The following is a 25,822-nucleotide window of genomic DNA, read 5'->3' as shown; positions in this document are numbered from 1 at the left end:
GCTAAACCAATTGATATACCATCAAATAGTTATTTTCTAAAAAAATCACTTTTATTGGTTCTCTTCGATTATGTTATTTGGGAAACATCAATTTGAAATATTGAACAAGTGAATGTATTTTAGTTATTTGGCCACATAAGTGATTCAAGCAAAATAACTTAAATATCCCTGCATATTTTATATTCTGAACCCCAAATATTTTATTTAATTAAACTTTTTGTAATGGGTTTAGAACTAAGGAACAAGCAATGTATTTCCATCTTTAGCTACATTGACTGATATGGAGGTAAATTATTACTATACCTTTGCTAGTTCTGGGTTCCAAACCCATAAGAAGATCTTCAAATAAAAAGCATGGTTCGTAGTTGAAATTCAAACAAACAACGAATATTTAAGCCATTTAGCTCAAATGAACTTGGTGAGTCAATTTATCAAAGGACTCTCCCTTCTTAGTGATTACAAACCTCAAGTGAGGACAATTTCAGCATTTTTAACAAAATTTATAGAAGTTTTGGGCATTCTAAAATAAATTCTATAGAAGTTACTGGGATGAAAGGATTTTCAAAAAGTAATAATTCGATAGAGTAATTGATTTAACCACTCCATCAATTTAAACACTTTCCAATCACGTTACAAATTGAAGGGGAATTAGTTGAATCACACTCTAGAGATCAACTACTTCAATTCTCATGAATCCAATTACTTCCACAATTTATGACCCATGATGGTCTGTCATTTTATTGACTACTACTTGAATATTGACCAAAACAATGATAAGCATTGAAATTAGATCAAAATAACCATGAGATGTTAAATAATATAGCTCTTAGTTATTACTGCATGAGTTTTACTGAAATAGATAATCTAACAAGTTAGTCTATTTAAAATTTAACTAAAAAATGTTATTTGTTGGCAAGTGCTTAGCAAGAGGCACAAAGCATTATCCATGCATTCAATTTTGACAGTAATCATATTGATTGAACGAGTTCATAATGGTTTTCATTCAGAATAAATAAAAGGAAACAGTTTATATAAGGTTGTAATGACACAAGTCGTGCATCACGAACTCGCTTTCGAAGTTTTAGCACATGCTATGGGATGGGGTTCTGATGTGTTCAGCCAATGCACCTGGTTTCCTTCCAAATATTAATCCCATTGATGATTTTTGAATTTGAAATTTAATATGATGATAATCTTGACTACCATAATTATGAATTTAAAAAAATTAAATAAAAATAAAATTTTAATTACTTCTAAATAACATACTTTTGAGGTTAAATTATTCATTTCAAAATCATGCTTTGATGGTTGATATTGTCAACCTGCCATATTTTAGATCCAAAATCTATCTTTAAACAATCTTGAAGAAGACTACAGATGAATAGACCATCTTTCACCTTTCCCTGGACTTCAAGGATATTTGTACCCGAAGTTTAAAGAATAGTTAATTTCGTGTCCTCAATCATATTAAGATTTCGAATTATTTATAAATCTGCTTGATCCACATTAGTTTGGTGCTTTACATTTCGTAGCTAGGTTCAAGAAATAGATTTTTAGGCCATCATATGAATTTCCAACACCATAATTGCATTTTTTCATGACTTTGATTGTTTTATGGTGAGCGGCTTATATTACAAAAGCTTAGTATGTTCCCCTTACAACATAAAAGTTCTATCCTCCCCTTTATGCAACTGTCCATTTTTTAATGGAGGGCTAAAATTGCCCCAATCATAATGTCACGTCTCTGCACTATTTTATTTTTAGTTTTCTTCTATAAACTATTTTGACACAAAAAATTTGACGTCTATTCTTCTATTAAACTCGCACTAATGAAAAATATAAAAAAAATATTTTCAATAAAATAAAATGATCAAAATACCCTTGAAAGTTTTAAAGGGATTTTGGTCATTATTTTTTATCGAAAAATTATTGTTAATATCTTTTATAGGTGCACCTCAATGAGAAGATGACACATACCAAATTTCATATTTATAAATATTGTATTAAAAAACCAAAAATAAAATACTCTGAGACATCGTATTTCAGATCAAACGGTGAGTGGCTCTCTTGATAAAAATTGGATGGCTGGATGGTAGGGGGAGGATAGAACTTCTATGTTGTAGGGGGAACATACAAAGCTTTCCCGCTTATATAAACTATACTCTTGTTTATAATATGAGATATTTATCTTTACTAGTGGAATTACGTGCATCGCATGTATGCAATTACTCGTAACAAATTAACTAAGTATTAAATGATTAAAGAGATCTATTAATAAAAAAATTGATCTATCATGAGTCACCTTTTAGATAATAAGAAATTTTTAACTGTAATAGTATGGATAAGTAGTTATAATTAAAAAGAAAAAGTAACAAAAATTTATAATTTGTTACTATTTTTTTTCCAAAAAATATGTGAGAAAAAATTGTATAGAATGACAATGATTTTGAGTTCGTACCATTGTCATTGTTAATATTACATGATGATCTCTTTTCTCTTAGTGGAAAAAATTATGGTCATTGGATAATTGGTTTGATGATGAAGGAATAGTATTTGTCATTGGTGTAGAAACGCCATGTGAAATATTAGTTTCTGAATTTTGAGACTGCTTATATTGTACGTGCCAATAAGCCTTTTCCATCAACTATCAGATGAGCACGGGAACATGAATCTTTACGTTCATATTTTTGTTCAATAACTCTTACGAATTGAGTGGTTTCTAGGGTTACGACCCATTTCCTGTTATTATATAATCACTACAAATTTTGAATATGTATTGAACACTAATTCAACAATTTATACAACAAATAAATTACGAGTGGTTTTTAGAGTTATAATATATTTCTCATTACATAATATCATTACAAAATTTAAATATATACTGAATGCATGTGACAAATACGACAATTATTATTGCACATAATATAGCACTACGTAAAAATAGATATATGAGTGCATGCATGGACTATTATAGATTTAGCAAATTGGTTAGTGGCTTTATCAACTATTTTATTGAACATTATGGCAAACAATGGGAAAATATAAAAAATATTATTTTATTAGTACTACAACTGGCCCACACTTTTAGAGAGCAAAAAAATGACCGTTTTTTGTTATTGTGATCAAGAAGCTATGGAGCGAGGGCTTTGGAGAAAATATGTTGGGCTTCTTGATTTCTTACAATTGGGAAGATGTAAAACAAAATGACATCATCTTGAAGCAATCCCTTGAGAATATAAGGTGGGCACCTCATACAATTTTAGAAGATACAATCCCTTCATGGTGAACCTAACAACCAATTCCTTCATAGTCCATTAAAACATAAAAAAATATATATATACAAAAAAAATCAATAAAATCCTTATGAGCCCTCTCTGCAAATTCTAACAATGAGCACAAAGAGAAACAATTGACTGGTTATGGATCAAGTTTGACCTATGATTACCAAGATGCTTCCCGGCTTTGTATAACCATCAAGCCTCTCAAGGAATCTTCGAGTTGTCAAAATCTCTCTCAATCTCTCTCAAAAGAAGCCCATTGCATACTTGAAAGCAACAACAATCATGGATCAAGTTTGACCCGTGATTGTCAAGATGTTTGCATAACCATTGAGCCCCTCGAGGAATCTTCAAGTTGCAAATCTCTCTCTCTCAAAAGAAGCGCATTGCATAATTGAAAGCAACATCAGGAGTGGTTGAAGACAATTTATTATTAGCAATAGGGTAGACAATTAATTCATTATATTTTATTTTTTTATTTTTATACAAAGAGGTCACGATTGCCACTAGCCATTAGATATCAAATTGGATGGCTTGGAGTCTGTCATAGAGTTGATAATTTATTTTCGTGAACTTTGAATCTAATCAGTGACACACTCACAACCATCCAATTTGGAATATGATGTATAAGTGCGATTGTGACATCTATGTATTAAAAGTAAAATGTCTCTTTATATCATTTCCATTGTAATATAGTCTATAATACATTATTAAATAAGAGTTAAGGGGTGGATACGTATCGCAAAAATGAGAAAGGACCCTAATGTTATAGAGGTTATAGGACATATTATCCATGTTTAGGTGAAGAAAGAGAGATTAAAATTTTGTGCGTGTAGAGTAGAGATTTTAAGAAGAGAGAGAAAGTAGAGATTTCATGGAAAGAGAGATTGTTTCCATATTTTATTTAGAAATAGGATAATTTTTTTTATCCAACATTTTCCTAAAATTTGTATGTGAAAAGTAGAGAAAATATGATCTCTACCCTTTCCTTATATTTTATGAGTGAAGAGTATATATTTTAGAAAGAAAAAGAAAAACTAGAGATTTTAGGAGAGGGAAAAAATAGAGATTTTAAAAAGAGAGAGACATTGTTCCAATATATTAATTTGAGAAATAGGATATTTTTTTCAATTCAAACTTCCTAAAATAAGTAGCTATCCCAAACTCAAATTCAAGAGAGAGAAAGATAAACCTACATATATATCCATATGGTTTCCATATCCAAGAAGATTCCCCATCCAAACATGATAACATCTCTGAATGGAAGCACACCCCACTTTTTTTTTTTCTCTCCTTATGTTTTGGTTTAAACTTTCTGAAATTGTTTTCATATCCAAGACGACTCCCTATCCAAACATGATAACCTGTCTTAATGGATGCATGCCCAATTTTGTTTTTCTTATTTTTTTATTCAAACTTCCTAAAATTGGTACCTTTATTCAGCTCAAATTAAAGAGAGAGAAATATATGCATACATATATAAGATTGTTTCCAACCATGATAACCTCTCTCAATACATGTACGCCCCACTCTCTCTCTACATCTTTCTCTCATTTGTTAGGAAGCAACCTCTCATTTAGTATTATGTGCTTAATTGTGGGAATAGAAAGAAAGGTTGGTACCTATTTTTCTATATCTAAATTTTGCTATTGCAATAATTTTTCAAGGTAAGTCATAGTAATTATTTTTATTTTTATTTTTTAAATTATTTTTGTTTGCATTTTTTAGATGTTTATATTGAAGGTAAGTCGTAGTAATTCTTTTTATTTATTTATTGAATTACCTTGGTTTGTATTTTTTTTAGGTGTTCTTTGTATTTTTTAAGTATTTATATTGAAGGTAAGCCATAGTAATTATTTTTATTTATTTTTTGCATCATAAACAAAGCCCATATTGAAGGTAAGTCATAGTAATTTATTTTATTTTATTTTTTCTATTATCTTTGTTTGAATTTTTTAGGTGTTTATACTGAAGATAAGTCGTAGTAATTCTTTTTATTTATTTATTCCGTTACCTTGGTTTGTATTTTTATAGGTGTTATTTACATTTTTTAGGTGTTTATATTGAAGGTAAGTCATAGTAATTATTTTTATTTGTTTACTGCATGGTCTTTTTTTGGATTTTTTAGGTATTCTTCCCATTTTATGAAGATTGAGAAATACATTAATCTTTAAAGGCAAGAGAACCCTTGTTTTTCCTAAGCTACACATATTTTTTATTTTTTATTTTTTATTTTTAATTTCATAAGTACTTGCTTTGAATTAATTTGTACATGGTCTTGTTTTATGAGTGTTCTATTTGAAGTAAAAAATAATAAACAAAAATTACAAGCAATGAAAATAATTACAAATTTTTACTCTACTTCACAATACTAATGAGTTTTCTATAAATATATATATTTATGGTTGCAGTGATAAAAAAATTGTTATTTATGTTTTTTTTATCATCAGGAGAGATAAAGATAGAGAATAACACCTATTTTAGTAGGAGAATAAAAATTAATATAGAGATAGAGAGAGAATTGTGTACCTATCCTAAAACATACCCTAAATCCATCTCCATAAAAACATACCCCAAAACAGAGAAACATGAGTTTGAAAAACATAGATTTCAAGTTTTGAAATAAATAAATAAATATGAATATCAATAAAAGGATACTACTGGTGGAGTTTTGAGAAATTGGCAAATATTTGATATGAGTCCATGTAGAAATGAGTCACCTATTAAAATTATATTTTTGAGATGTATTATTGAATAACATAGTAATCTCTAAAATGAAGATGATGAATATGAAATAAATAAATAAAAAATGAAAATTATAAATAATAATTATATTAAAAAAACATTTTGGCCATTAGTTTCAATTGATTTTAGATGGACCACCTATTTGCATCCATCTTTGAGAGGTATGCTTCATACTTTGAGACCACATATTGTAGAAATGCGGTCCAGCCCGTATGAAACAATTTTCCTTTAGAAGCGAAAAAAATACTATAATTTTGAAACAATTTATATTTCAATAAAAAATACTATAATTTTGAAACAATTTATATTTCAATAAAAAATACTATAAATTAAAATAGTTAAAAAAATACAATAAGAATGTTCTTAAAAAATAATATAAGATGATTCATATATTAAATATGTTATTTATTGAAACTTATTTTTGGTTTATGATTTTTTGGGCATATTATTCTTGGTTCGGCTTACTTTCATGGTATTATACATCTCATTTTGATTGATGATTTAGTTTCACGGTAATCTAACTCACCAATCGAATGCGAGGAAGTCTAACTCATGCTTCTCTCTGTCTGTATGTCATCAATGGCTTCTCTCCACCTCTATGATATTAATGGAAAGCAAAGAAGCATAGGAAAGTATTAAGGCAATCCAAACTTTTGCAGCATTGTGAGAAGACTATTTTACGCATTGCATGTCTCAAAATAACTAAAAAACCAAGCTTTTGTAGCATTGTGAAATATATCCCAACTAAAAATAACACCTAAATTTGGCCTAGGAATATATGTTACTAGAAAATCTAACAATTACAATGAGAACCGAATTGACATGGAAAATAGGGAGAAATGAAGTAAAAGTTTGTTTTTATGACGCATATGCTTACGACATTAAAATTCTATCTATATGCTTACTAGAGAAACTAGCAATTCATGTCCATACATAAAACATATGCATGTTTATATGCTAGGTATGCGTCGGCCATGTACATGCATACGCATATCTGTGTGCAGCCTTGGTATGCCTGTGGGCATGACATTTTTAAGTAATAATTTTGAACAATCCTGAAAATGTTCAAACATTCAATTTACTTAATATTTAGTTCAAATATTTGGTGGTATGGAAATTCAAATTAATTTGGGAATTTGTAGTTCTAAGTTGTTCTTTTAAAACTTTGATATCATAAATTTCATTGTCTTTCTATGTACTCTTAATCGCACATTTACACAATCATTTATGTGATTGCTTATTTCATTCCTACGTGCAGCACAAGTATTATGAGTAGTATCATTTAAGTAAGTATGTGGTTCATATAAGATCGAGGATCTAAACAATCAAATTAAGGCGCACCTTCAAATAATGTCAAAAGATTTTGTTTCAATACTGAAAATCTTTGTGATGTTCTGAGATTTATTTTCATCTCTAATTATAAAATTTAAAGTTTCAAAATAGTATAGATCGAGCAGAACTATGAACATTTAAAAATATTGAAATTTGACACTAAAAAAATGTATTATAAGATGCACTATTTCCAAAACTTGAAATCCTATTTCCAAAACTTGAAATCCATTTTTTCTCATGTCCATGCATCTTGAGACCGATATGATATTTGAAGATTTTTGGGCATTGAAACAACTTATTCTAATGAAATTATTGAGGTGTGCTTTAATTTGATTGTTTAGAGCCTTGCACTTATATAAACTTTTTCTTTTAAGTAAAAATTAAAATGAAGAAAACAAAAAAACCAAAAAAAAAAAAAACTTTAGTCTATTCCTCATTCTATTTTTTTTCTAATATTGATTATGAGTAATCCATTGTCAAATCTGGTAGGTTATAAGACTTCGAAATTTTATTGTCGCTTAAATGATGTAATTAAAAATAATCTTAGAAAAGTTCAAGTCCCACGAAGTGTATTGGCCGTGAATACAAATGCACAAAATAGTCCTACGGCCACTGCTCACCGTCATGATGGTCTACAATTTTAGCTCTTAGAAACTTAGGAGACTTTTGGTTGTGAAAAACTCTGCACCTAAGTCTAAAAAAAAGGGATCATAGGAATATTTTGTGAAGGTATTGGGGGCCCAAAATTGCTTTAAATTCATTATCTTTTATCATTATTAATTTACACCTTCTTCTGGTAAGTCAGCAACAAATTCATTTTTTTTTTCGTTAGTGTCAATATTCTACCATTTTTTATCGATAAATAAGTGGTTTTATAGCGTTAATTTTCTACATTTTTTTGGGTAAGTCAGCGGTAAATTCATTTTCTTTCATCAGTGTTAATAGTTTACCTTTTTTTAGGGATAAATAAATGGTAGGAATTGTTTTTTAATGGATAAATAAGCAGTTTTATGAATATTATTTTCTATTTTTTTTTTGTATGTTAGCAGTAAATTCATTTTCTTTCCTATATTAATATTATGTTTTTTTTTATAGATAAATAAATAGTTTTTAAGATGTAGCACTTCCAATGTCAACAACAAACCAATTAAAACCTAGAGCTGATTCCTAGTGTTAATTTTCAAACCATTTATAATCACGAATCGAAAGTCTTCCATATTTCGATGTTATACCCTTGACTAAATACCCCAAATGAGGGCTGGCAATGGGCTGAACCATCTGACATGGACCGGAACAGCTCTACTTGGGCAAGTAAGCTTGCCCTTAGAGATGGTTTTGTGCTCAGGCCGCGCTTGGAATGGGTCATGGTTCATGCTTTTTATCTATTTGTTAGTTTTTTATGAATTTTAAAAAATAAAAAAATAATAAACATCCTACGCCAAGACCAGGGTCACGCCCAACTCGATTAGGGCTTGAACATGCGGGGCCAAGGCTCAGCCTTGCCCTAGTCCTTATAGGGCCTAGGCAGAAGAGGCCCTGTCTAGAGCTGGCCCTAGCCCGGTTCAAACCGAGCCAAGATGAGCCTGTGGATTGAGCCAGGATCAGGACAACCTAGGCCGGGTACCGGGGCCCGGGTTGCGCACCCTTTACGAAAATTGCATATTCTTTCAATTCCCCGTTTGAAGAAAGGCAGACCACTGTACTCCTTAAAAACAAACTGCATGACTAATTTTGACCCTTTCCCAAACCCGAAATACGCCGCTATGGACCGTCCAGAACCCCTCTTTTGAGGCCCCTTCCTTTATGCTTTAATTATGCGACAGATAAAAAATATTAATTACATAATTAACACTGATTTTCAACGGTTCAGCGCCATTGTCGAATTTATATGAAAAGACGGAAACCCTAGGCATTCCCTTCATGACAATGGCGGTCTAATTCTTTTCGAATTCAAAGGTACACCGAACTTTCTTTTCTTCCTATGCAACTGTGTTTTTGTTTGCTTCTCTTTTTGCAACATCTTTCTAAACTGGGATTGTAAGCTGTTTGGATTTATTACTACAGATTAGGAATTTTAGTTGCTCAAGTTTTGTTCTATTGAGAGATTATTATTTTTATTTATTTATTTATTTATTTTTCTGATATTTCATTGGTCTATTTTCCTTCTAGTTTGAGGCAGACCAGTTGAAAATAGAGATTGACTTGAAATTTTATTCCTTGTTTTGGTTATTTTGTTCTTGGAATGAGTCTTTTATGATGATCCATTTCGTATGTTTTTTATTTATTTTACCTGAGGTTAGTGAAGTTCTATATTTTCTGATTGTTTCAGAGGCTTTAGATTTCTTTCCTTTGGCATCGTATTATTGTTTCTATTCCATATTTCCCTTGTTTGGTAATGGATTTGTTTACTTCAGCAACCGATGGAATGGTTGTTTAGTTTTCAATTTACTTTTAATATCAGTTTTAATGGCTGCTTTCAGCATTTGCACTAATTCATTTGTTTGCTTTATCTGTTAATTTGTTGGGTGAATTAGGATTTAATTCGGGGGTATTGATTCATTTGTTGGGTGAATTAGGATTTAATTTGAGGGTATTGATTCATTTGTTGGGTGAACTAGGGTTTAAATTGAAGGTTCATTGGGTTATGGAAGAGCCTGGGCAGCTGAAACGTGCTTTTATAGATGCGACTGCTGGTGCAATAGCTGGTGGCATTTCTCGCACTATAACATCACCTCTTGATGTCATCAAGATTCGGTTTCAAGTGAGTTTTTGTGTTTATTTTGTTTTCCTTCTTCTTTTTCTTGAATGGTTGGTCTAAGTTGATTCTGCATTTTTAGAATTTTAACCTCATTAACCATGAAATATAGAATTGTGGTTGGAAGTTTGGAGCACACACATCACAAAATTTAGGTTTTCAATTAAAGGAGAGAATGGGAAGGTGCAATGTTTTACTTAGCAATGGGGAGCATCACATATGAATTTTTTTTACCCTTTTTTTGAAGAAATGGTGACACTAAATTAATATATAAAAAGTGTTTGTGCTTTTGCTCCCCATCATTCTTGGTCCGTTTCTCATTTTGTTCAATGTTTTGTTAAGTTATGATGGACTGATGGGGGCTTATTTAAGCTGCTACTTGCGCTGGAAACTATTATATGATATCTTGCATCATGATTTCATGGCATGGAAGTTTGAGATACAATTCATACGACTATTATACAGTCTCCATTTTTTTGAATCTATTGTACAGTCATCAAAACATTCAAAAGATACAAATGCTCATTTTCTTTGATATGAAAAGCATAATAATACGTTTGACCATATTTTACAAAACCCCACAATAGTAGCCTTTTTGTACAATGAGAATATAGATGATAAATTTGATCAAGCAATACAAATTTAGATTTTGAGCTAGCACATCTCCTGCTTTTCCATTCATGATCTGCTGCAAATCTTTTCACCTATGTTCTGGTTTGTAAAGTTATTTGCCCTTAATGAAGTGGTTCCCAAATGTTGGATTCTGTTCTCTGAGTAACTAATTATACTTAATTGTAGCATCTCCTTGCTGAATCTTCTCTCTACAGCTCGACATCTGACTAATACCCTTGTAAATATGGTTGATATCAGTTATGTCCTTCATGTTCAGAAATCTCTATCCTGGAGTTACCATCCTCAGTGTAATCCAATCATAAATGCAGTCAATACATTTTGAGGTCCTTGATTATTATCACCAGTTATTTTGCATGAAGCAGCTTTCCGACAAACTGTAGTACAAGGGACTAGGGAGAGATACTCCACATGTAATTACAAGGATTTCACATAGGTCCCGTTTCATTCTCCAGCAGCGGGGAATTAAGCGGTAGGTGCCAGTCAGTAGCTAGCACCCGCAGCGAAGGGACACTGGGAAAGCCCAGCTGAACCAGTCCAGTGCCACAGATTGAATGCGTTGCTAGATCGAACCACGGACCAAAATGACATCCTACTATAGGGGCTTGACTTACTACATAACAGGGTATTCACAAAAAAGGAAAAAGAGGAGCAGCGAAGCGGATTTGTTGCCCTCACCGCTACCGCTCCTCGGTATGATGCGGGAACCTGATTCGAGAAAAAGGATATGCCGGGAGTGGGATCGGTTGTCACAAGTGATGTCTACATGTTATTAGAAAAGAAACAATCTGTCACAAGTGATCATGTATTTTTTCTAGTAGCTAATCCTTGTATCACCATCGAGATCAAGATGTTATGTTTCATTGATTGATTTTAATTTATCGGGATTTGCATTTAGTCTATCATGTTCCATATATGCAAGATTGATGGGGTTCGTTGCTTCTTATGTAATTGCCAGGTCCAATTGGAGCCTACATCCTCTTGGGCTTTACCTCACGGAGGAGTGTATGGACCATCAAAATATACAGGGATCTTGCAAGCGACTAAAGACATCTATAGAGAGGAAAGACTACGAGTATGTTTGAAACGATTTATAATGCTTTAATATTATCTTACTGTTAACTATTCTATTTAAATTATTTTATTTTTGTAGGTTCTGAAGTTGTGTTTGTGCATTACTTTGCACTCGAGCTGAACTGCACATTTATTTGGATTCTTTAACTATTAAATTTAGATTATTTGTTCTCCTCAAATATGATACAATGAAATACTTGCACTTTACCTCCTCCGTATAAAACATTCACATTGACGCTCTGTATAAAATGACTGTCTCTCCTTGCTACATTAACATTTGTACAAAACATGCAAATTATAGAGTGATGCGCTTTGTACTTCCCCCCAAATTTATCCTGTATCTAGTCAATTGGCGTTGTCCAACTAATTAATTTTTAAAGGGAAATTATCAAAATCAAAATATACCTAATTTTTCAATAATGCAACAGTTTATCCTTTTTGAACTATTCCAACTCATGGTTATGTGTATTTTGATGGGTATTTTGAAATTAAATCAAAAGATATGTGTAAATGTTAAATAGTTGATTTGTTATGTGTATTTTGATAAATATCCCTTTTCAAAATGTGATTCAGCAAGAAATCCATGTCAAACTATGATATTTCCTTCCAATTGGAAATCTTCCAGCTGAAGCTATGATGATGCATGTGGGAGACATAAATTCCTACGCCAATGCCATGCTAATTATGTGGCAATTAGCTTAATTTCTTTTTGTGCACTCACGACATTCAGATTAGATGCAATCTATGTCTCACTTGTAGTGTCATCATGCAGAACTTCAGGAGATCCTAAATTAAAACCCAACAACAATGCTCACAACCAAAAAGAGCATTGTTGCATAACCCAACATGGTTTTGATGGACTCGGGCAGAATGAGAAATCTAAGTTGTTATTTCTCCATGCATAACTGTACAAGTCCCTAATTTATACCCAACTCCTGCAAACTGCTCTAAGTCTCAACCAAAAACTTTCTTTGTTTGTAACCAATTGAGCACAATGGGAAATAAAATGCGCATATATATTATTGTTTTTTCATCAAAATGTACATGTATGTAAAAATAACACAACCACAAGGCTAAAATGTCCTATGATTCTAATAGTGGAGGCTAAACTATTCCTACGAGATGAAGTTTACATTTTCAATATTAAGTATTACTACTATTTGAAATGTACATTTCCAATGTTGCTCCTGTAGTTATAATATGCCATACTACCCTATTGAAACTGTCCCAACTCCTCACTGGAGGAAAGATAAGTGTGCTGGAAATAGGCCAGGTGACCCAGCCTGGCCTGGCCCTAAAAGACTAGGGCCTAGGCCAGAAAAAGTGGCTCTAGGGCCCAATGGCCAGGCATGGGGTCAGGGCATGACAGGGCCAGCCCGGTTCAGACCAGCCTATCATTTGTTTTCCTTTGATTGTGTGTGGCTTTGCCTAGCCCTAACAAGGCCAGGGCTAGGGCCTCTTCGGCCCAGTAGGGCAGGCCGACACTATAGGGATCAGGGCCGGGCCAATGCCTGGTTTGGCCTAGGTCCAGGCCTGTTGCCAGCCCTAGTCTCATATTACTAAGGTGACAGTTATGAAACCTGATTAGATATTGGCTTTGGCATGTATTGGCTTCACGTAAACCAACTCATGCACACCATGATTATGGAAGTAAGGTAGGTGTTGTTCTTTGGCTTCACTATTGAGTGCTACCAAAAGACATCCAACAAACCTAACATTAGTGTTCGTTTATCGGATGAGTTCCTAACCTAACTCTGTTTTCCTTTGGCTTTGGCCTCTCGTTACTTCATGCTAGCCAACTTACATGCCAAAAAGAGTGGTAGGTTTCTGCATTATATGCCACGCACACACACACAATGCACCCTTTTGTTTTCCCTTCCTTTGTATTTTTTCATTAAAACTAGAACTGATGTGAAAGCGTGTCAGGGACATTCTAACTTGTTGGAATGGATAAAAGGATAGGTGGGGCTGATGGGGCATTGAAAATCCATTTGGATGAAAAATTTTTATCTAGATTGAAAGGTGTTGATCCAATTGAAGAACATGCTACATGCTATGCATCTGCTGTATGATGGTACAATGGATGATATCGTAGAGGCATTTCAAACCATGTGGGAAAAGAGAAGATGTATCGGAAAAGGTTTAGCAGCAAAGTGCCAACGATGGCAAGGTAAAGGCAAAGTAAGCAGAGAATTGAAGAATCGCACATATGAAATCAACTGCGACAGGAATGGACTTATGTTCGAGCAGCAGTTGTGAGGAAGAAGTCTTGTTAGAAGAGGCATACAGTCACAATAGATTCGTCAGGGGTCTGGAGACCCCAAAGAAAATAGAAGTTTTAAGTGTTTTGAAAGGAAATACAAACCTGCGGTGCTAATACTGCTTGACATAAAAATGCAAGAACCATAGTTAAAGGTTATTGATCAGTATGGGGATGGAGACCAACTTGCTGGTGCGCAAAACCAGCTAATGAGCCTCGGCCGGCATCTGGTCACCACCCTCAATTGTAAACAGAGGTTTAGAGCAAATTGGTCCATCAACCCATCTCATTGTTGTTTCAAGGTCTTGAAAATAATCTTCAGTGGTCTGTCTCAGCAGTATATGGAGTAAATAGACCCAAAAACGGGATATTTTTGGATCGAATTGGATAGTATGTCTCCATTCCACTAAGCCCCCTACAGGACAAATTCCCAGAGACATTCTCTCCTAACCAGTCTGTGATCACCTTTCAATATTGCTGAATACCTACGACCGTTAAGTTGAGTTATTGTGGTTGGAGAACAAGCAACGTCCAATTTTACTTGATGATTGATGGTTGTCCTTTGAGGTAGAGGGATGGGCAGGCTAAAATATGTGAAAACTGCTGATGTTGATGCATAGACTGAAAGCTTGGAATAAATGGTATTTTGGAAATATTAAAGCCACGAAATCACCATCTTGCTGGAGAAAATAGTTCAATTACATAAAATAGACGATGAATGGAGCTGACCTCTGAGGAGTTCAAACAAAGCTTGGAGCTTTGCATAGTATTGTTTAAGAATGGAGGAAATCTTTTGGCATCAAAGATCATGGATTACATGGTAGATGCATGGGAATCTCTTCACTAAGTCCTTCCATACCACAGCCAATGGCGGAAGGTTGAAGCATCTTTATTCAGATCGTCATTGTCTCTGAAAACATTTCAAGTATCAATGACAGAGAGCAATCCGAAGCTGTGATCATAAAATATTTTAGAAAATGCCTCAAAGGTAGAGTAAGACTTTGATTGTTTATGATCGATATTAATAACTCAGGAAAGTCGATGGGTTAGAAATGCTCTTCCAAGAAGTAGAGATAAAGGAAGTAGAGATAAAGGCAATGGTTTTGAGTTCGAGCAGAGATCGAGCACCATGGCCTGATCGTGTTACCCAATTGTACCATGGCATGAGGTTAGAGTGAACATGTCTGACATCTCTGTCTGCAGCCTGCCCTTGTCTCTTGCTTTTTGTTCTCCATGCTTTGTATAGCATTTTTTGACTAATGCCACCAACTTGGTGGCTTTGTGCAGCGCACCCATTTTGTGGGTTGCCTATTTTTTGGTATAGAGCTCCCATTCTGCGGTAGCCCATTTTTTGTATGTTGTACTGCATCCTTACTCAATGCACAGTCAACATATAAAAAAAAAATGTTTACAGTAGGACGGATAAGTTACAAAAAAAATGCCTTCTATTGCCATTGTGCAAACGTGAGCCAGCCGAAGCAAAGAGGGAAGGAGTCACTGAAAGATTTCAGAGAGCATCTTGGAAGGCTAGGTTTTTGTCTATGGGAGGGCGCATTACCCTCAGAAAATGTAGCCACTCAAAGTTGCCTATTTATTATTTGTCCTTTTTGACGTACCTTCTTTAGTAGCAAAACTAATTTAAAAGCTTTTGAGGAAGAGGGGACTCCATTGAGGAACAAAGATTCCATTTGGTGAGGTGGGGCTGTTTGTGCAATTTGACGAACAAATGGGGGCGAGAAATCTGAATTATCAAAGGAATGAATCCGACAGTGCTAGCAAAATGATGCTGGTGGTTTCACACTCAATGAACCACCTTTGGAAACAAGTAATATAGAGCAAAATATTTGAGAAATAACTCAGGATGGTTTCACATGGAAACAAGTAATATAGAGCAAAATATTGGAGAAATAACTCAGGATGGTTTGTGAAACCATACTAGGGAGGTGACTTGTGAGGATGGAGAGGAATTAATGAATGTCGATCCACCTTCATTAGCAAGATCAGAATTCAGATTGGAAATGGGTAGAAAACTAGATTTGGACAGATACATGGCTAGGGGAACAATCCTAAGTATTCACTTCCTTGAGCTATTTGTATTGACCCAGAACATGGAGATATTAGTGGCTGATCTTCTTTTGAAGTAAAGGTTGACTTTGTTAGGTGTAGATCATTGTAAGCAACGATTAAAGATTGCGTCCCACAAGTCAGGCTCTCTATACCTCACAAAAAGTGGTGTACACTAAAGATGCTCTATACATCAGAGTTATCGCATTGCTTCTGGGCAGAGGCGAGAAGAAAAGTAAATACACAAAGTCTGAAAGTGGGACCCACACTCAAACCCAAATGGTCCCATTCTCATCCCCTAATGCAGCACTATCTTTGGCTAGAGTTTCAGCTTCAATTTGCTTCACGCCACGTGTGACAAAACTAGTATGCATATGCTTGCATAGATGGAATATTTGTTCAAAAAGATGCTCGAGCCACCATGGGCAAGTTGATGATCTCGACACCTTGGATATGATATTCTTGGAGTCACCTTCAGTTACTGGAGATCGTGGAGTCAACTTGACCGATGAATTCCGAGAAGGAAATGGTGTTTCTTGTACAGACCACCAAATCCGATGGGGCTGGGGTTGCCGAGCAAGCAACCATCAAAACTCAGTTTGATATGGCCTTCTTTGGGTAGTCTCCATGGTGATGATCGAGATATAGTGGGTTGTCTTGCATTAAGCGTTGCTTCCCAGTTGTTGAGGACGTCAGTGGTGGCACGAGTTTCGTACATTTTGGTGTTTTTTGCCTAAAGATGACCAAAGCTTTGGTATGGTCCTTTAGGGCTTGTTTTGGTGTTTTCCTTCCTTCAAAAATTATTATTTTTCTCACAATCCACACCACCCAGTGTAGCAGCCACTGCAGCATGCCATAGGAATAACAGCCATGGGGTTGAGAGGAAAGCTGGAGTTAGTGAAGGAATCGATTTGAAACAGCCTAATCCCTGCATTTAGAAGACCCATAAAGCAGTATTACGCGACAGCCTTGTGTTGTGTGTTGACGCATATCGACATGTAGGGACACTGTAATGAATAAAAAAAGTTATGTAGAATTCATAGTTGAGCTCAATCTAAGGATGTCTTGGAGGTCCAGTGCTGGAGAAGTCACTGCTGTCACTGCCACTTCAACTTATATGTAACAAGCGAAGAAATATATTATACATGTAAAACCTTCATTATTTTATTCAAATTAATGCTTGTGCATAGGTGTTTTGCTGTATTAGCATCTTAAGCTGAAGAACTAAGCACTTCAGACATGCATTAGACAATGACATTGTGTCAGTGTCCATGTAACACTGCCTTAAAGAGAAAAAAAATGGAAAAATTGAAGAACTTGCTGAGAGAGTTACATGGGATGTTCTTCATGCTTGCGGAGAAGATCAATTATGTGGTCCCCAGTTCCCAAATGAGAATTTTCTGTCAAATCAATGTATCGAGCCATAACATGGTGTTCAGTGAGGAATTTGCAAATGGAGTGGATTACCCCTGGGCCTGTCAAGAACCAAGCGTTTGCATCCAACGTGACCCTTGATGGGGTTCTGACTGTCAATCATTTGATAAGCAGAGAGAGACCATACCTAAAATGTGTCTAATGTGCAAGAAGGATGGAGAAACAGTTCGCCACCTGTTTTACATTTTCACCTGGGTTACTAGGATGTGGGCTTTTTGCATTGATGAAGTTTGGTACATGGTACAGCCATCATCAAATAGAACTTAGAACACTCTTAAATGTAATTCATTCCATTGTTGCTGAAAAAGGATTAATCTTGTGGCCTGTGACGATACTAGCCGTACTGTGGTTACAGAGGAATGGGAGATGCTTCACCCAAAAAAAAGGAGGGAGAGAGAGATAGAGAGGGCTAATGAAAACCCAATGAAATTTATTGTTTCTTGGGTGAGAATTACAAAGAGTTCAAATGCTATTCTTGGGGTGATTTTGTGAACCGATGGTACCAGATTGTGTATTCTAAGTTATTCAAAAACCAATAAGGCAACGGAATGGCCTCAGTCCCTTGTTGCTGTAATACAGTTAAATTTTGATGGAAGTAGCAAGGGGAGCAGATCCCCAATCAGATTCAGTCTGACAGCTCTATGTTCAAGATCTAGTCGTAAGAGCATTGCGGCCGCGGGGAAGAAAAAAGGCTTGTTGGCCTTTTTTGGGATTCTTAGCAAGCAACATCTCATTGGTATTGGAGGATCTGTATAGGACTGCCAGGGGCAGAAATTGAAAATCTTTTCGGGTCCAATCACAAGTGGTAGTCTGAGCGAAGCAGAGTTCTGGGTTCAACTGCTAGATGGTTGGAATTTGGACCCTCATGAATTCAATTATTATGGAGGGAGACTCCAGTGATGAACTCAGATGGGCTGAGCGTATAGAAAAATGCCCACCGGTTTTACATAGGGGATTGTATACTGTGAGACTGTTTATCTTTGGTACAAGGAGGTCACAATTATTTCTAACAATTAAATGCCAAATTGGATAGCTTGGGGTGTGTCACAAAGTTTGAGAATTTTTTTTTTTTTTAATTTTGAGTCTAGGCAATGACACTCATACAACCATTTGATTTGAAATCTGATGGATATGAGTGATTGTAACCTCCCTGTATCAAAAGTAAATGGTCCCTTTGTATACTTTTCCTTTACATAATGCGTTCAAAGAAATATGGTACAGTCGTATGGGTGTACTTGACTGCAAACATCCCTCCAACATGTCAGCTGAGAGGTTACTCGAGATCGCGTGTTTTTGCAAAGGAAGGTGTAACCGGAATAATCTGAGAGTTGCGGTCTTAATGTCTACTTTAGGGATATGCAATGTTGGAATTCCTTGTAGGTTTGTTAGGTGTCCCTGAAATTTGATGTTTCACTGCTGTTACAAATTGGTATTGGTTTGGAAAACATGTCTACAAGAGGGGATTAGCTCTGGTGGCGGTAGCCATCTTAAGAGTTCTATCCAATAGATGGATATTATGACTGTAAATGAGTTGGGCCAACCACGGTCCTGATTGACTTTACTTGGCCTGCTGGGTTTTCTAGGGTCTAGGTTGAAAATAATATTATATTAATTATAGGGAAAATATCTCCATACACCCTAATTAATTTGGTGTATGATTTCCCAATAGATCCACAAATTTGAAATGTATCTAGCAGTATCAATTATCCCAAAAGTCTTTCTACCAGCCCCCTAAACCCATTGAACCATGTTTTATTGCATGTTTCCGTTCCAAACAAATTTGAAAATGGCATGGGCTCTCTTTCTCACTCTTGTTTTCCTCTTTTCCCTCTTTGTCACTCTCTCTTTGCTCTTTTTCCTCGGTCTCTGTCTCTCTCTCTCTCTCACGCCCTCTCTACCCTATCCTCTCTCTCTCTCTCTCTCAATCCAGCAGCCAAAGGGCTCTGGCTCTCTCTCACATTACTAACACTGCCAAAGGGAAAATTCTTTGATCTTACTCCTTTCCACCCAACGTCGGGAGAGGGAAAATTACCAAATCAAAGGGGTTATAACCTTTCAAGCTTCAATATCCAAAGAAGAACACAAAAGAAAAGGGTAAAATCCCATTAATTTCTTTGTGTTTTTAAGGCAAGTAACAATCTCTAGCAACAGGGAAAGCCTTAGAATGAAATACCAAGAACAATAAAAGTGAGGTTTGGCGATGGGGGCTGTGTTAGTAATGGGAGTGCCTGGCTCATGTTTTCCTTGGTTGAAATACACCCAGTCATGTATTGGGGAGAGGCCACTAATTTACAGGCTTTCCAGCTCTACAATGGGACCCAAACCCAAAACGACCCACACTGTGTATATTTTGTTATTTGACTTTCCCGTCATTAAAACCCTCGAACCCAAATATCGACTATGTTTATTATGTAAGCCTCATGACACAAGCAATGGGTGTGGGTCATGGCCGTTACTTTGCATAAATTAGGGCAGCAGGTGTGAGAGGGAGAGCCGGAGCCCTTTGGCTGCTGGATTGAGAGAGAGAGAGAGAGAGAGAGAGAGAGAGAGAGAGAGGTTGGAGGAAGAGAGGGAGTATGCAAGAGAGAGAGAAAGAGCATAAATAGAGAGTTGTAGAGGAGGGAAAAGAGGAAAGAGAGAATACGAAAGAGAGTTGTGCCATTTTGAAATTTGTTTGGGATGGAAACATGTAATAAAATGTAGTTCAGTAGGTTTAGCAGTTTAGTAGAAAGACTTTGGGGAAAATTGGTACCACTAGGTACATTTCAAAATTGTGGGCCTATTGGGAAATCATACATCAAATTAGGGTATATGGAGATATTTTCCCTTAATTATATGATATAATAAAATATTTTCTCATATTATATTATATTGTACTATATTATGTTATGTTATATTTCCGGATTGGATCTGGTCAGGTCAGGTTGATTCGACCTGGTCAGGGTCTGGGTCTAGGTCTGGGTCTGATTATTAAGGACTTGATTTATTTTGACAGTGGGGTTTCCTTTTTTATTTGGTTATAATGCCTCCCAAATGTTTATGAACATAAGGTTTTGTCTTTAGCAAAATTTTTTTTCAAGTATGAACTCTTTTAGATGCTCATAAAACATCTAAGAAAAATTTTTATTGTAGGGATTTTGGAAGGGAAATGTACCGGCACTCCTAATGGTCATGCCCTATACAGCGATTCAATTTACGGTGTTGCACAAGTTGAAGACATTTGCAGCTGGATCATCCAAGTCAGGTTTACCTTTTGAAGAACTTAAAGCATTTTTTTTTTTTTGGGGTGAGCTGGGAGTGGGGGCGGGCGGTGTGAACTGTAGGATAGGGTTAACAAGGAATTCCCATTCACTAGCGCACAATGTCAGAAGATTTAACTTTGGGACCTTCGTTAATTATTACAATATGCATTTCTTGGCTTTAGGTTAGCTTCTACTAGGCTTAGGATCGACACATGTTTTCATTTAGTCTACAAAGTTATCTGCTGCAAGTGGTTCACTATTCAATTGATTTTTGTGGAATGCCATGCCTCTTTTTGGTTTACTAGTACCTTTTGTAGACTATAGAGGTCTATTTGGAACATGTTCCCTCCTTTTTGATGGATGACATAGTCCCCCTTAGTATCTACTAATAGGTATGGTATTGAATGGATTTTAGTAAAAGATTAGTATCATATTGAATGAAGAAGTCTTTCTGTTGTTGTTTGCACTATGGCCTTAGGGATTGACGCCCAGTTCACCCGCCCCAAAATATATGTTCTCCACAAGTTGTTATGGTGGTCATTTTGTTCTTCAGCTTTATCCTTACAAATTCCTTAACACTGATTTTTTCAGAGGACCATATTCAGTTGAGTCCTTACCTATCCTATTTAAGTGGGGCTTTAGCTGGGTGTGCAGCAACAGTCGGAACATATCCATTTGATCTTCTGCGCACAATTTTAGCTTCACAAGGCGAGCCAAAGGTATTCCATTCAAGCCACATGATAATATGCTCAAATTACATTTTAATCCTGTGTCTCTACTGGATCTTCTTATGCTATGTTATTATTTGAGATTTCAAAAGGAATTGAGGTGTAAAGCCACTATGGTTTGTAAGAGTTTGGTATTAAAAAATTTTGTTTGTGCCGCGCCATCTTTACAGCCCATCTTCAAGGTATTATTTTTTTAGAGTTTTCCCAATAGTTCTTCTAGTTTAATGATATATGATATTTCTTCTAGTTTAATGATATATGATTATTTATAAGCCACATTTCGAGAAAGAAATGCGTGTTTTCCAGAGGGATCTGGTAATTTGTTTAAAATGTGTAGTGAAAGACCAAAATTTTATTGCTAAACAAGTGTCATCTGTCGTTTCCTCTTTTTACAAGCCAAGCAAGTTGTCTATATGAAAAGGAGAAGACAATAAATAAAAAGAAAGCAAAAGGTTCAGGAAGTTTACATGAGAACTAGACGCTTTTGTTGTTCACACATATGCCATAACGAAACATTCATATGATTATTTGCAAGGTTGTTTTGATTAACCTAACTAGAATCTTCTCCAAATAACAAAATACCATAGAATTAAATAGATGCATTATATATAAGGTTGTTATTATAAAGATGGCGAAAACATTTGGCAGAATTTACACTTTCAAGGACATTTTTTAAAGGACAAGAGGTTGGGGCTGAAGTTGCAGTTGTAAATAGATGTTGTGTCCAAGAGGTTGGGGCTGAGTTTTGGTATTGAAGTCCTCTTTTCACGTTTTTGTCAGAACATAAACTTAATGGATAGTCTTTATATTTTTCAATGTATAAGTGGAAAAATAATCCCAATTCTCTTCTTGATGTTTTAGATTTCTCATTCACATGTCAAACCTAAACCACAAAGTACATTGATGAGGAATCTGAACCTAAGGAATTGTCTGAGCAATGAAAATATGACTTGTCTTTTTCGAGTATGCAGTCCCTACAATTCAATTTTGTTCGCTAGGATTTTCTTCTAGTTCTTTGCTTCTCTATGTTTAAAAGCCGGTTAAAATATTCCTTGAAACACCTTCTTGATTTTCTTTTAACTTTTAGGTTTATCCTTCCCTGAGATCTGCCCTTGTTGATATATTGAAAACTCGTTTTCTTTTAACTTTTAGGTTTATCCTTCCATGAGATCTGCCCTTGTTGACATATTGAAAACCCGTGGGTTTCAAGGACTATATGCTGGACTGACCCCCACATTGGTTGAAATTATTCCTTATGCTGGCCTGCAGTTTGGTACCTATGATACATTCAAGCGTTGGACCAAGGTACTTTCCTAACATATTTCCTAGGTTCCCACCTGTTTAGACAAGTTTGTGGGCATTCCCCATAAATAAAAACAAAAAAGGCTATTTTACATGCATTCTTCTGTTTCAATGGCATCTCCGTGCTGGACACATATCGATACACAGATCAATGCAGATAATTTTAACTTCTTTCTTCTTGTTTATTAATCAAGACTTGATCTTCATTTTGGTTCTGAGTAGGCAAATGTGAACTTTGTAAATGTCAGTGTCTTTCAGAATATCTATGTATTCAGCCAACTAAGGTAATTGGCTATATCCCCTGCTCCTCATCATGAAATGGACTACGAGTAAAACATTGTTGGATTTGGTTGTCTTTTGATATTGCTGAGTTGTCGAACACTCTTCTTCATGGCATGAGGAATCTGACACCTATGTCAAACATTAACACATGTACCTGTGCCCATGCAACATAAGAAAAAAGGAAAGGATGACAGTAGGAATATATATCCATAACTGGAGAAATTGTCTTGTGTTTCAAAAATTTACAAGGCCTAGGTTTCCATAAATTGGAAAGAGTCCTAAACTTATAATGTATCTGGTATCCTCATTTTCTTAGATAATTTCAAATTGTCAAGCATATGTTAAGCCTGTTATGTCAGACGAAAATCTTGGGTTTCCCTTACTATTTGATTGATTTGAGGCGTGGCTTCTTAAAGAACTTGCAAAAATTCCACCTTCTAACCATTTTATTTTCCATATTAATACCACATCTTCACAACTGCAACTTATCGGATTACTTCTAAATTCTTTACTTGAAGTACCTTCTGTTCAGTTTTAACAATGGAATTCTAAGTGAGCAAAGCCCATTTTAAATGTGGGAGTGTTCCTTTACCCCAAATTCCTGTAGATTACGAGTCTTTCTTGGGTCAAGAAGTTGTTCCTGCTAAATATTATCATATGTAATAGCCAACTAAGTAAACGCTAGGTGTGTTGACTGATGCAAGGAGAAATACTAACAAATCATAAAATAAAAATAAAATAAAAGTTTGAGAGAATGTATACTCTCTCAGAGTCTGCAAGGGAGTCCACCCTAAAAGATCTTTTCACAAGACCGAGTTCTTTACTCAAATCCAATTATCTCTTCTATACAATGAAGGGACATCTCTCCTTTAACTACACTTGAAAGAAATATAAAATAAATAAATATAAAAACCCGTAAAAAAAATAAACTATCTTTCTCTCTAACTTAGGTACCACTTTTCATTTTCCCTTATTCTCTCACTCTAACTTTCGCATAAATCTTTATCTCCATCTATCTCTCTAAGCCTCATGTTGTCTTCTCTTTCTAAAAGATAATAAAAAATAATTCTACTTATCTTAAAAGATAAGCTATTTCCTAAACCAATAGATAGGCCTTCCTGGGTGACAACTCAGGCACCTACTAAAACTCAGGCCCCTACTAAAAACTCATGCCTCTCCCACCTAACCTAGCTAATCCAAGCGCGCTTTCTATTTTTAAGAAAAATAAACAGAAAGAAGTAATACCACTATAATATTGAATTTTCCTAATCTCTGCATCATTGACTATTAACAAAATCATAAAATCTAATTATGTTGACTATTAACAAAATCAATTGCTTTTTGGTCATTGAGGTAGATGGGTACTGTAATAATCTTTTGTGATAAGTGAACGGGTTCCCCATAAAAAAATTACTAATTATGTGCGTTATGCAGGGATGGAACCACCTAAGGTATGGGCAACCCAATGGATCCCCATCTGATGACAGCCTCTCAAGCTTCCAGCTCTTTCTTTGTGGCTTAGCAGCTGGGACGTGTGCCAAAGCCGTCTGTCACCCTCTTGATGTAGTCAAGAAAAGATTTCAGGTCAGTTCTCCATTCTTGCTACTTCACACCATTATATTAACTGTCATATCCATAATGAGGAACCCATTTTGTAATGCCCAACAATCAATTCCTCTGCATATGTGTGTGCGCGCATGTGTGTGGTACATATGCTTCCTTCATGATCTGTATTTTTCACATGCACACTGACCCAAAGACACCCAAGTATTTGCATTTTCACTTGAGGCATGAATGTTGTTTTTTTTTTGGTTGATTGGTGTGTAATTTTTTGGTTGATGTTGCTTATTGCACAATGATTTCAACAGTTGACATGAATTATTAAATTTTGTTCATCCTTCAACTACAGATTGAAGGGCTGCAAAGACACCCAAAATATGGAGCCCGGGTTGAGAGTCATGCATACAAGAACATGTGGGATGCTTTACGCGGTATAGTGCAAGCTGAGGGTTGGGCCGGTCTTTACAAAGGCATCGTCCCTTCTATTATCAAGGCAGCCCCAGCTGGGGCGGTCACTTTTGTGGCGTACGAATACACATCAGATTGGTTAGAGTCCATTTTGACATGACATAGCTCTGATTCTTTTGCCATTTCATTTTTTTTCCTTATAATGCAAATCTCCAATTCTTCACATTCATTGCCTCTTAAGCCTTCGTTCTATTTCTCACTTAACATGAGAGCCATTTTTTAAGAACATTTTTGAGGAGTAAGGTTCTCCTTCATTTTGACATGTTAGTGAGAAAATTGTATCTGTAATTTTGTATCTAGAGCACCAATCCATGAGAGAAGCTTCTGGAAGATGAAGGCTCTCCCACCACAAAAATGTGAGATCTTTTGGTGACGTTCGCACGTGGGAAAGAGAGAGAGAGAGAGAGAGATTATGACTAGAAGGAACTGTAATAGTTATTTGTACAACATCTTTAATTGGGATTTATTCATATTTCTCTTGAGTGACGTTATTTCCATGTTTTTAGCAGATTTATTGTTATATTGGCTCTTCATCCCTGTCAAAATTTTTGCATTGATCTTGATGTACAAGAACAATGATTCAAGGATTCTCCAAACCGTTGTTGTAAGAAACATGGGTGGGTGGGGGGGTTTGGGTGGGGGAATTAGTCAGATTGACCGATTGAGGC

The 25,822-nt window shown here is 35.3% G+C and overlaps 1 protein-coding gene across 1 annotated transcript; it reads left to right on the top strand.

The window, feature by feature from the left end:
* The first annotated feature begins 9,275 nt into the window (after positions 1-9,275).
* LOC18445317 (mitochondrial thiamine diphosphate carrier 2) lies at positions 9,276-25,649 on the top strand. The gene is made up of 8 exons (XM_011629141.3): positions 9,276-9,311; positions 9,974-10,116; positions 11,699-11,815; positions 20,705-20,816; positions 21,406-21,533; positions 22,695-22,847; positions 24,561-24,710; positions 25,036-25,649. The coding sequence occupies exons 2-8, from the start codon at positions 10,000-10,002 to the stop codon at positions 25,252-25,254; spliced, it is 996 nt and encodes a 331-aa protein (XP_011627443.1). The 5' UTR covers positions 9,276-9,311; positions 9,974-9,999; the 3' UTR covers positions 25,255-25,649.
* The last annotated feature ends 173 nt before the right edge of the window (positions 25,650-25,822 follow it).

This window comes from Amborella trichopoda, chromosome 2 (genome assembly GCF_054954075.1).
Source record: "Amborella trichopoda isolate Santa Cruz 75 chromosome 2, AtrichopodaSantaCruz75HAP2 v2.0, whole genome shotgun sequence".
Taxonomy (NCBI): Eukaryota; Viridiplantae; Streptophyta; class Magnoliopsida; order Amborellales; family Amborellaceae; genus Amborella; species Amborella trichopoda.
This window is presented reverse-complemented; position numbering and strand designations above follow the sequence as displayed.

What these genes read in the sequence shown, in the direction of transcription:
- LOC18445317 (XM_011629141.3), top strand. Translation starts at nt 10,000, where the DNA reads ATGGAAGAGCCTGGGCAGCTGAAACGTGCTTTTATAGATGCGACTGCT. An exon ending in CTTCACAAGGCGAGCCAAAG is followed by an intron (nt 21,534 to 22,694) that starts GTATTCCATTCA and finishes TTTAACTTTTAG; the next exon opens with GTTTATCCTTCCATGAGATC. An exon ending in TAGTCAAGAAAAGATTTCAG is followed by an intron (nt 24,711 to 25,035) that starts GTCAGTTCTCCA and finishes CTTCAACTACAG; the next exon opens with ATTGAAGGGCTGCAAAGACA.